Here is a 12,755-nt window from a genome sequence, read left to right as displayed (position 1 = left end):
CACTTTATATTGTAGAAAGTGTGCTTGAGGACAGTGCTGTTACTTTTATCTAAAACTTTTATTAAAGCTACCAAAAATTATTTTTGTTAATTGAAATAATTCTAAAATAAGTTCAAATATAATACTAAAATTGTACAAAATAAAGCTAAACAGATAAAAAATTAAATATGACAATGGCTAAACCTTAAACTAAAATTTAAACAAGCTTAAAAATATCAATTCAAAATATAAATACTATGTGAGCAATATTAGAGCAACACTGTTAATGGTTAATAAAATGATGATTTCTCTGACATGTCTACAGGAGATACAGATGATTACTGATGATCTAACAAGCTCGTGGTTTCGCTGATGACGCAGTGCTGGCATGTGGATGTACTGGTCTGTTTACTAAAACAACTTCATGCAGACTTAAAGAGCAACAGCCACGCTTCTGCTGTAAAGTCCCGTTCACACCAACAACGATATCATCTGTTTATTCTAAGCGCACTCATTACAGCAGGATGGATTCTGATTGGCTGTCAATGTTTGTATCGTTCACCAGATGAATAAAAATTTGTTCTGAAAATGATTCCAACGATATCATTTCTCTGTGCCTTTATCGTTATAGTTGTAGTGTGGACTCTGCTATTCTTTAATATTGAGAACGGTTTTTAGAACTATATCTTTATCGTGCTTTAAGGGTTTCAGTCTCTGGATGATTATAGAGACCACTGTTCAGTAAGCAAATATACAGTTCTTATAACCAATTAACACAGAGCAGAGACATACCACAGGTCCATGTCGAACCCACTTTGTGGACTTTTGTAATGTTTTCACAAAAAAATACTTTTTGTGGAGTTTGTAAAATGGGTATATTCATTTGTATTGATGTGTTTTACACTGGAAGAATGCAACGCTTACTCAATTTAAAATGACCAGCTCTACACAAAAAACATCTAAATAAGCTCTCACGCTGCACTGGAGTCTTCTTAGGATATGAGTGAGAGTACTTCATGTTATGAACATGTGCGACTGCAATTTTTGTAAAGCTTTTTTATGAGGCTGAACTTATTTGAACCAAAAATACAGTGAAATTGCTATTTAAAATACCTGTTTTCTATTTGAACGTATTTTAAAATGTAACTAATTCCTGTGGTGGCAAATGCATCACTTACCTGATTTCTTCATCCGACTCATCTTGACAGTCGTTGCTCCAATTGACTTTCTTAGTGATCGAGCTCCTTTTGACAACTTTTGGTATTTAGTAAGCCAGTCAAATTTTGGTTCTTCCTTCGGATACTGCTCACAGACATCTGAAAGTTTAAAACACTATTTATTTTTTATTTTTTTTACATAAATGAATTAAACTTCCAGTTTCAGGATAAAACATAAGAGATAAATACATAGAAAGAAATAATGATTCTCATTCTTCTAAGAACATCAATCATTTCTATGTATATTCCTGCCGTTCTCTCTCTCTCTCAAAACTATCAGCCACAAATTTCACAGTAACTTCAACACTCCCTCAAAACAATCATCAAAAAATCTCACACCAAATTCAACATGTAATCACACAGACGAGATCTAACTTCCCTTTGCAAGCAAGTGCCTACTGATGTCTGAGTTTCTATATGACCACAAATGATCTACAACAATAAACCTTCCCACCCCCCAAAAATACAATAATACTTCAACGCTAAAGAGCGAGCGCATCTGCTGAGCCCCTGATACTCGCCATCAGCGCTCAAGTGATGAAGGTCCTTCTAGCATTTGTTAAACATCACTTAGCCTGAGGGTACAGCATTTCCTCTTTAGACCTTGCTGACTTTAGTTTGAGATGCCAGATGAAATCACTTTCAAGAGTTCATCTTTAAATCACGAAAATGCACTGTAGATCCACAATCATTAGAGAAAATAGCAAACAGCTGCTTTTTCTGTATGTTAAAAGCCACAAACTGAATAGAAGCAGACAACCTTCTTTTTTTTTTGAACTCAAACTCCGCCTCTCACACCCCTCTGTTCCGCACTCTTAATCTCTTTCTCAAGTCTTCCTTATTTGCTAGATTTAGCTGTTGTCTGAGAGTTGAGCACACTGGCTGCTTAGCTTCTTCAGATCTCAGTTTATTTTGTGAAGATATATACAGTACAGACCAAAAGTTTGGAAACATTACTATTTTTAATGTTTTTGAAAGAAGTTTCTTCTGCTCATCAAGCCTGCATTTATTTGATCAAAAATACAGAAAAAAAATGTAATATTTTGATATATTATTACAATTTAAAATAATTGTTTTTAAATTTATTATACTTTAAATTATCATTTATTTCTGTGATGCAAAGCTGAATTTTTAGGATCATTATCACATGATCCTTTAGAAATCATTCTAATATGATGATTCATTATCAAAGTTGGAAACAGTTCTGCTGCTTAATATTTTTTCAGAACATGTGATACTTTTTTAGGATACTTTGATGAATAAAAAGTAAAAAAAAAAAAAAAAAAAAAAAAAAAAAAAAAAAAAAAAAGAAGCTATGTTTTTAAAATATAAATATTTTGTAATAATATACACTACTGGTCAGTAACTAGGGGTTAGTAATTTTTTTTCTTTCTTTTTTTTAAATAAAATCAATACTTTTATTCAGCAAGGACGTGTTAAATTGATAAAAAGTGATAGTAAAGAAAATATATTATTAGAATATATATTATTAGAATTTTTTTTTATTTTGAATAAATGCAGTTCTTTTTAACCTTTTATATAAATATATTAGACAGCAGAACTGTTTCCAACACTCATAATAAATCAGAATATTAGAATGATTTCTAAATGATCATGTGATAGACTGGATGTTACATGTGACACTGAAGGCTGGAGTAATGATGCTGAAAATTCAGCTTTGCATCACAGGAAGAAATAATTTTTTTTAAGTATATTCAAATAGAAAACTATTATTTTAAATTGTAATAATATTTCACAATATTACTGTTTTTTCTGTATTTTTGATCAAATAAATGCAGGCTTGATGAGCAGAAGAGACTTCTTTCAAAAACAAACTTTTGTTCTGTACTGTATATAGCACTCGCAGGTTGTATAGCTGGGCTTCCCTATTACTATGCAATCATTCCAAAAGTACCATTTTACCAGGTAAACGAATAACAGAACCAGTCAGCTGATGTCTTTCACTTTCAAACAGCTTTGCTTGGTCTGAATGGATTTCAGAATTTGGTTAGCATGAATGGAAATGCGTTTGGCAGGTCTGCTATGGATGGTATCAATGAAACGTTATCTTCTGCATCACTGCCGTGTGGATTCCCCTTCATTTAAATAAGTATTCCACAAGGAAACCACATAGTTCTACACAAACACATCTAAATATGATTAATGTGTTCTCATACCAAAGTTTTGGGGTCAGTAAGTTTTTAATGTTTTTGAAAGAAGTCTCTTCTGCTCACCAAGGCTGTATTTATTTGATTAAAAATACTTGGCAAAGCTGAATTTTCAGCAGCCATTACTCCAGAAGCATTTTTAATTTTTTATTATTAGTATTATTAAACTCCGTTTTGTTGATTTTCGTGAGAACTGTGGTACATTTTATTTTTCAGGTTTCTATGATGACGACAGCATCAGTAAATAAATATTTTACCGACCCAAAGCTATGGAAAGTCATGCAGAATGTGTATCTTACCACTCCATGCCCGATTGACTTCACTGAGGAAGAGACGGGTATGAGAACCAAAGGGTAACTTCAGCTCCAACTCCTCTTCAAAAAAAGTTACTCGTACCCGAGTATCTGCACCTTTGTAATAACACGTAAACTAGCTTTTAAAATAGTCCTGAGATATGCTGAATATTGATGCATTGATATATACTGTAACTTTGATGCAAACACTACTGCAACTGTTGATATATAATAGAAATGCTCACCAACAACAGCAAGCTCATCTGGAGATGAAACTGTGAAGATATCAGATAATTCCATCAAATCCATTTACCATGAAAGCATGCTTTCACTTATAAACAAAATAATTCCTTCAATGATTACCTTCAACAACTGAGAAGTCATAAGAAATGGGTATGATTTCATCCAGTCTGACATCATCACCAGTGATGGCCATTCTTCGATGGGAGTATACGAATAACCTGAAAAATAAAATGAACAGAACATGTTGAAAGTCTGCAAACACAACATTAGCTTTATAAACTTTGTCTTTTAGATTTTTGTAATGAATTAAAAACTATTAATGGCAAGTTTTACATGCTGTTGATAAAAGTCAGTAACAAAATAATAATAAAAAAATTATTAATATGCCTTTTTTGTTGTTTTCCAGAAGAGCAATTTAAATGTATATACCCAGCTAAGAAAATATGATCTATTTTGCTAACATTCCCATTTTTAATTTTTTTTAAAGTTTGTTTTTTTCTTAGTTATGTGAACATTTGAGACAACATTAACGGAACAATCAATTTTATCACTTTGGAAACCTTATGGGAATGCTAACCCGAACTCGTTGCGCAGTGGTCATTGCTAGGAAATGCTTGTTAGACGTGCGGAAGCTGCGTTTGGTCTCGTACTGTATCACATACCTTGTCAGTGTTGTACGCTTGCTTAGCCCTTTGTTGTGATAAACAGTAAAGTGTGTTCAGATGAATTCAATTTCCATTTTGTCAAACGGTATAACAAGGTTAGTATACCACGTCGGCCCTTGTGTGAAGGCTGAAGAGTGTAAAGACGATCGACTCTACCGTGTGACTCCACTGTACAGGAACACCAGCAAGGGACATGAGTATCACTTCAGATTCGTACTCTTTTCTACACCTTGCTTCACTTCTGTTTCAGTTTTAATGACCAACTCTTACTGTGTTTCCATATCCCTACTTTTACTACCACTCGCAAACCACACATCACACACTATAGGCAAAGCAATCCTAACAACCTGCACACTTTGCCTATGTCTGCTTATACACTACTTTCTTTTTCTATTGGTCTCTGGAAGTTTCAGTCTGCAGTAAACAGAAGCAGATTTCATTACATCACTCTACCTTTCCTGAGGATGGTACTCCCCTAGTTATGCTTGGAGACGTCAAAATCCACCTAGATAAACCTCAGGCTGCAGACTTCCATACTCCGCTTGCCTCTTTTGATCTCAAGAGAGTGTTAACTACTGCTACTCACAAATCAGGCAACCAACTGGACCTTATTTACACACAACACTGCTCCACTGATCATGTACTGGTTACCCCACTGCACACCTCAGATCACTTCCTCCTCACTCTTAACCTCAACATGGTTCCTGACACATCACTTACTCCTCCACATGTCATCTTTTGACGTAACCTACGCTCACTCTCACCCTCCTGGCTATCTGCTATGGTTTCATCACTTCCTCCCCCTAAACAGTTATCATCTCTTGATGCTAACAGTGCTACTGATACTTTCTACTCCACTCTTACATCTTGTTTAGACACTGTCTGCACCTTGTCTTCCAGGCCAGCCCGTACCACCCCTTCTGCCTCTTGGCTCTCTAATGTTCTCCACGAGCATCACTCTAAACTCAGGGCTGCTGAAAGGAAGTGGCGCAAATCCAAAAATACTACTTACCTTAATGTGTATCAGTCACTCCTCTCTTCCTTCTCTGCTAATGTCTCCACTGCTAAAAGGACATACTATCATAACAAAATTAACAATTCGTCTAACTCTCGCATGCACATTTTCCTCACTCCTTTGTCCACCTCCTCCCTCTCCTTCATCAACTCTAAAAGCTGACGACTTTACCACATTCTTCATTAATTAAAATTGAAACCATCAGTACTCAATTTTCCACACCCAATCTATCAAGCACATCTTACCAGAAAACATACACTCGTTCACATCCTTCTCTTTACTCTCTAAGGCAGAAGTCTCCAAACTCATCCTTTCTAATCATCCTACTACTTGTGAAGTGAAAGTGTGATATTTGCCAAGTATGGTAACCCATACTCGGAATTGGTGCTCTGCATTTAACCCATCCAAGTGCCCACACACAGCAGTGAGAAGTGAACACACACCCAGAGCAGTGGGCAGCTATATATCCAGCACCCGGGGAGCAACTGGGGGTTCACTTCAGCCATGGATATTGAGGGTGGAAGAGAGTGCTGTTCATTCACTCCCTCCCACCTACAACTCTTGCCAGCACCGAGACTTGAACCTGCAACCTTCGGGTTGCAAGTCCAACTCTCTAACCATTAGGCCACAGCTGGATGCCAAAGATGGAATCCTATTCCATCTCACCTTCTTCAAGCCATTTCTCCTGCAGTTGTGCCTGCACTCACTCACATCATTAACATATCCCTCCACACTGGTGTTTTCCCCTCATCATTTAGACAGGCTCGTATAACCCCACCAATTAAGAAACCCACCCTCAACCCATCTCTTTTAGAGAACTACAGACCAGTTTCCCTTCTTCCTTTCATTGCAAAAAGACTTGAACAAGCTGTGTTCAACCAAGTCTCTGCCTTTCTCAAACAGAACAACCTCCTCGACAGCAACCAGTCTGGCTTCAGAAGTAAACATTCAACCAAGACTGCCTTGCTCTCAGTTGTTGAAGCCCTAAGACTGGCAAGAGGGGATTCCAAATCTTCAATACTTATCTTGCTTGATCTGTTCGCTCCTTTTCACACAGTTAACCACCAGATCCTCCTGTCAGCCCTATTGACAAAGGGCATCTCAGGAACAGCACTCCAGTGGTTTGAGTCTTACCTCTCAGATAGGTCCTTCAGGTTATCTTGGAGAGGTGAGGTGTCCAAGTCACAACATCTAACTACTGGGGTGCCTCAGGGCTCAGTTCTTGGACCACTTCTCTTCTCTGTCTACATGGCGTCACTAGGGTTTGTCATTCAGAAACATGGCTTTTCATATCACTGCTATGCTGATGACACTCAACTCTACCTCTCATTCCATCCTGATGATCCATCGGTAGCTGCTCGCATCCCAGCTTGTCTAACAAACATTTCTTGCTGGATGAAGGACCATCACCTTCAACTCAACCTTGCCAAGATAGAAAGGCTAGTGGTTTTAGCAAACCCATCGTTTCATCACAATTTCACCATCCAATTAGGCACATCAACCATAACTCCTTTAAAAACAGCCAGAATCCTTGGAGTTATGATTGATGATCAGCTAACTTTCTCAGACCACATTGCTAAAACTGTCCAGTCCTGCAGATTTGCTTTATTCAACATTAAGAAGATCAGCCCCTTTCTTTCAGAACATGCTTCACAACTCCTTGTTCAAGCTCTTGTTCTGTCCAGGCTGGACTATTGCAATGCTCTCTTGGCAGGTCTTCCAGCCAGTTCTATCATACCTTTACAATTAATCCAGAACGCGGCTGCAAGATTAATTTTTAATGAGCCAAAAAGAAAGCATGTCACAGCTCTCTCTATCAATTTGCACTGGCTACCAATAGCTACTCGCATAAAATTCAAGGCATTGATGTTTGCCTACAAAACCTCCACTGGCTCTGCACCCCTTTACCTAAATTCATTACTTCAGACTTATGTGCCTCTAGAAGCTTGCGTTCTGTAAGTGAGCGTTGCTTTATTGTGCCATCCCAAAGAAGCACAAAATCACTTTCACAGACTTTTTACATTAACTGTTCCCTCCTGGTGGAATGACCTGCCCAACTCAATCTGAGCAGCTGAGTCCTTAGTCATCTTCAAGAATCGGCTAAAACCACATCTATCCTACCTTATAATTGCTCTTTTGTTGATGTTGATTGCTTCCATTGTCCTCATTTGTAAGTTGCTTCGGATAAAAGCGTGTGCTAAATGACTAAATGTAAATGTAACTAGTAAGTTTTAGATTTAGATTTTTTAAACAAGTTCAGCGAACAATGTTAAAATAATGTTTTTGTGCTAACGATTTGAGATCATTATTGAAGTATAACATCAAACGAACATTCTATTATGGAACATTCTATTATCGTTAATGGAAGAATGTTTGTTTGTCAGCCAGGTACCTGCTAAAAGATTTATGCAGATTTAGATGTTAGTCTCAACTACATAGACTAAACCCTACAAAACTCCAATTGTGGATTATGAAGTAATGTATATTGACGTTACTGATGAAAATTATTATAATGGTTTTCTTAAAAGTCCATAAACTCACGCATGTTCGTTGTTCTGCTGCACCAGTCCGATCAGTTTGCTCTCTCTCACATCATTCAGCAGTGAAACACACTCCACAGCATGTGTTGGCTGCTAAGGAAATCTAACACAATTCATCACGTTTCTATCAGCCGAGATATTAGATGACTGATGTTCAAGTTATAAGAGCTATTTTTAGCACCGTACACTGGCGACATCTAGCGGACACGCCAGGATTGACACACTGGAATTTCCTTTTTCCATTAAAACTGGGCATGCTCGATAAAAACAGGAGAAAAAAACAGTGTGTGCTTAGTAAGATACACTGTAAACAGAATTGTAGATAATTTTAACTACGTGACATTCACTATAATCTAAACATAAGCATACATATAGTCTGTTTAGAAAGTGCAAAGTTTCGCAACAACCTGTATGTAAGAAAACATGCAGTCGGTTTCAAATACACGGCTTTACTTCGAACAGAAATAAACTTGTGCAATGCAGTCACGGTTTCAGATGAGCGCTGAGAGGATACTATGGTGCAGTCTTCTCCTTTGGCCAAAGTCTCTTGAATCGCCACGGACTGATCCATTATTCACAGCGAGACTGCGCCGGACACTTCACACGTAAGAGATGACATTTACGATCACTTTACATCAACAGACGAGACGCTCAAAGTGTGCCAGATAACGGTCTGAAGTGTTTTACTGTCTTCATGGTTTCCTCCGCGAGTCCAGTGACTTCCCGTCCGATAATGCCACGCAAGAGATTCAAGACTTGATGCCCAGCGCTCCAATCATAGTTTTATCATAGCGTCTGTAAACGGTTATAAAGAGACATCAGCCACGCTAACAGAACCACTTCTGATTTTCTCTTCTTTAGATGTATTACTTTTCTTCTGGCCAAGAAGTGGCGTCAGAGACTGCAGAGACTCAAACTTGGCAGCCTCGGATCCCACCCACTATTGCTTTACGACACATGCGGTAGTAGGCGCTCTCGTTTGCATTTGTAATGTTTTGAACAGCATGTTTGTCTTACTAATATTTATTCTGTTCGTAGTATGGAAAATTTCTTTACGGATAGGATGTTTCGTATGGAATACTAGTGTAGTTTCTGAGTAGCCTACAGAACACTAGTAGTATTATTATTAATAATAATAAAAAAAATTGGTAATTGAAATAAATATTACATAAAATAAATATAAGATGAAAATCTTAAAAAGTAATAATGATAATTGCTAATAATAATAATAATGAAAAACATGAAAATGTAAAAATGTATTTATTTCAATTATAAATTTTCTGAGTACTGCACCAGTTTTGTACTATATATATACACACATACAGTACTGTGCAAAAATATTAGGCCATTAAAAAAATGGTCAAAAAATGGTTTAAAAAAATAACAAAAAATAACAGTTTACTTTTCCAAACATTCCTTTTGCCATTAATTGTAATACAGTGAATTTCTTTGTAGACACAAGGAGTCTGCTGACAACAACCTGTGCTCCACAGAGAGCTGATCTCATCATCATCCAGTCTGTCTGGGATAACATTTACGCATTTAGCAGTCGCTTTTATCCAAAGCGACTTACAGTGCATTCAGGCTAACACTTTTTATCTAACATGTGTTCCCTGGGAATCGAACCCACAACCTCTTGCGCTGCTAATGCAATGCTCTACCACTGAGCCATAGGAACACAGATTACAAGAAGAAACAGAAAAAACTGAGACCTTCAGGAAGACTGAAACCTTCCTGTAAAGCTACCTGAAAAACTATGCACAAGTGCACCTACCGTAGGACAAAAGCTGTTTTAAATGCAAAGGGAGGTCACACCAAATGTTGATTTAATTTAGTTAATTGATAAATAAAATCTATTTATGACATTATTTTTGAAAGCACCGTCACTTTACAGCATCTTTGAGACATTGCCACAGTTTTTCTGGATTTAGTCTGCCTCTGATTTTACTGTTTCTTCTTGTAATCCCAGACAGACTGATGATGGTGAGATCAGATCTCTGTGGAGCACTGGCTGCTGTCAGACTCCTTGTGCATACAAAAATCTCACTGGAATATTACAATTAATAATTAATGGCAAAAGGAATGTTTGGAAATATGAACTTATTTCCTACTGACACACTAAAATACTAAAACATATATAAACAACACTCTAAAAAACCTAAATTTCAATACACCTGCTCAAAAACACTAATAAACTAAAACTTTTGCACAGTATTGTTTGTATGTATATTATATATATATATATATATATATATATATATATAGAGTGGTGTCCAAAATTATTAGTATATGTAGGAGACATTGCCACAGTTCTACTGGAGTTTTTCTAGTATTTCTCAGTTTTTCTGTTTCTTCATGTCATTCCAGACAGACTGATGATGATCAGATCAGATCTCTGTGTGGAGCACTGGCTGCTGTCAGACACTGCTTTTGGCAGTGTGGGCAGGTGCCAAATCCTGCTGGAAAATGAAATCAGCATCTTCAAAAAGCTGTTCAGCAGAAGGAAGCATGAAGTGCTCCAAAATGTCTTGGTAAACGGGTGCAGTGACTTTGGTTTTCAAAAAACACAATGGACCAACACCAGCAGATGACATTGCACCCCAAATCATCACAGACTGTGGAAACATAACACTGGACTTCAAGCAACTTGGGCTATGAGCTTCTCCACCCTTCCTCCAGACTCTAGGACCTTGGTTTCCAAATGAAATACAAAACTTGCTCTCATCTGAACAACAGTCCAGTTCTTCTTCTCCTTAGTCCAGGTAAGACACCTCTGATGTTGTCTGTGGTTCAGGAGTTGCTTAACAAGAGGAATACGACAACTGTTGCCAAATTCCTTGACACGTCTGTGTGTGGTGACTCTTGAAGCCTTGACCCCAGCCTCAGTCCATTCCTTGTGAAGTTCACTCAAATTCTTGAATCGATTTTGCTTGACAATCCTCATAAGGCTGCGGTTCTCTCGGTTGGTTGTGCATCTTTTTCTTCCACACTTTTTCCTTTCACTCAACTTTCTGTTAACATGCTTGGATACAGCACTCTGTGAACAGCCAGCTTCTTTGACAATGAATGTTTGTGGCTTACCCTCCTTGTGAAGGGTGTCAATGATTGTCTTCTGGACAACTGTCAGATCAGCAGTCTTCCCCATGATTGTGTAGACTAGTGAACTAAACTGAGAGACCATTTTGAAGGCTCAGGAAACCTTTGCAGGTGTTTTGAATTGATTAGCTGATTGGCATGTCACCATATTCTAATTTGTTGAGATGAATTGATGGGTTTTTGTTAAATGTGAGCCAAAATCATCACAATTAAAAGAACCAAAGACTTAAACTACTTCAGTCTGTGTGCAGTGAAATAATTTAATACACAAGTTTCACAATTTGAGTTGAATTACTGAAATATATGAACTTTTCCACAACATTCTAATTTATTGAGATGCACCTGTGTGTGTGTATATATATATATATATATATATATATATATATATATGGACGTCCTTGTGTGTGTGTGTGTGTGTACCTACTTAACCATATTTCGGGGACAAATTTGTACCAAAAAGTGAGCTAAACCTGACAAAATCACCAAAAACCTCCCTTTGGGGACGTCCTCATTTGTCAATTAAGTTTTTTTTTTTTTTTTTTTTTTTTTTTAAATTGTAAAAATGCAGAACGTTTCTTGTAAGGGGTAGGTTTAGGTGTAAGGTGATAGAAAATACAGTTTGTATAGTATAAAAACCTTTACGGCTATGGAATGTCTCCATTTAGATAGCTAAGTAAACGTGTGTGTGCATGTGTGTGAACAGAAGTATTGAAGAACCTGACCATTACACCAACAATAACTTTGACATTGCACCATAAATACATAGACATTAATGGAGTTGATGGAGCTATAACAGCTTTCACTTTTCTGGTAAGCCTTTCCACAAAATTTTGGACTGTGTCTGTGGAAAAATGTTTTTTTTTTTTTTTTTTTTTTTTTTTTCAGATGATGTTGTAAGAAAAGATCTGTTTCAGTTCATTTCAAATATGTTTGATGGGTTTGAGGTCAGAGCTCTGTGTGGTTATTACACACCAAACTCATCCAACTGTCTTTATGGACCTTGCTTTGTGCACTGGGGCACAGTCGTGCTGGAATAAAGGGCCTTCCCTAAACTATTCCCACAAAAGTTCAGTGGTCCAGTGTTGGCTGCTTTACAGCATTCCATCTGATGCTTGGTGTTGAAAGTCTTGCATGCAGCTGCTTACCACTTACAGTTGATGCAGAATATGTAGGAGAGATGAAACTGCAAAGGTACCATCCTATCACAGTATGATGCTTGAATTTATTGAGCTCTTCAAAAAGACCCTTTTCCCTTTTACTAATGTTGGTAAATGCAGACTGCACGCCTGGGTGCTTGATTTTATACACCTGTGGCAACGGGTCTGATTGAAACACCTGGATTCAGTGATTAAGAGCTGCGTCCCAATAGTTCTGTCCATGTAGCCTGAGAACACCTGAGAAGAGATGATGCCAACCCCTCAGAGGACCTCAGATGATGCTAACCCAGAGACAACATACAGAACTACCACATTTTGCTGTAAGTTTGATTGCATAATTGCTGTTAATAGTGTTTATCGTCTGTTTGTGTACGTCCTTTAT

The 12,755-nt window shown here is 37.3% G+C and overlaps 1 protein-coding gene across 4 annotated transcripts in view; it reads right to left on the bottom strand.

Annotated features, from left to right (window-relative positions):
• The window catches only part of LOC109105668 (type II inositol 1,4,5-trisphosphate 5-phosphatase), a 35,117-nt gene extending 22,688 nt beyond the window's left edge, over nucleotides 1–12,429 (bottom strand). For 2 of the 4 annotated variants that reach the window (XR_006156665.1, XM_042740363.1), the window contains exons 1-6: nucleotides 8,635–9,036; nucleotides 8,122–8,201; nucleotides 4,021–4,118; nucleotides 3,903–3,932; nucleotides 3,664–3,774; nucleotides 1,158–1,295 (exon numbers count right to left, since the gene is read on the bottom strand). Coding sequence is in view for 3 of the 4 variants with exons in the window: in XM_042740363.1 (XP_042596297.1) it covers nucleotides 1,158–1,295; nucleotides 3,664–3,774; nucleotides 3,903–3,932; nucleotides 4,021–4,118; nucleotides 8,122–8,201; nucleotides 8,635–8,691 (514 nt within the window). In the remaining variant the exon portion in view is untranslated. Of the gene's footprint in view, nucleotides 1–1,157; nucleotides 1,296–3,663; nucleotides 3,775–3,902; nucleotides 3,933–4,020; nucleotides 4,119–8,121; nucleotides 8,202–8,634; nucleotides 9,037–11,201; nucleotides 11,221–12,361 lie in introns of those variants that run through there. The other 2 variants (XM_042740364.1, XM_042740365.1) reach the window with 2 other exon arrangements.
• Nucleotides 12,430–12,755: the final 326 nt, after the last annotated feature.

The sequence above is a fragment of the Cyprinus carpio genome, chromosome B16 (genome assembly GCF_018340385.1).
Source record: "Cyprinus carpio isolate SPL01 chromosome B16, ASM1834038v1, whole genome shotgun sequence".
In the NCBI taxonomy this organism is placed as follows: domain Eukaryota; kingdom Metazoa; phylum Chordata; class Actinopteri; order Cypriniformes; family Cyprinidae; genus Cyprinus; species Cyprinus carpio.
This window is presented reverse-complemented; position numbering and strand designations above follow the sequence as displayed.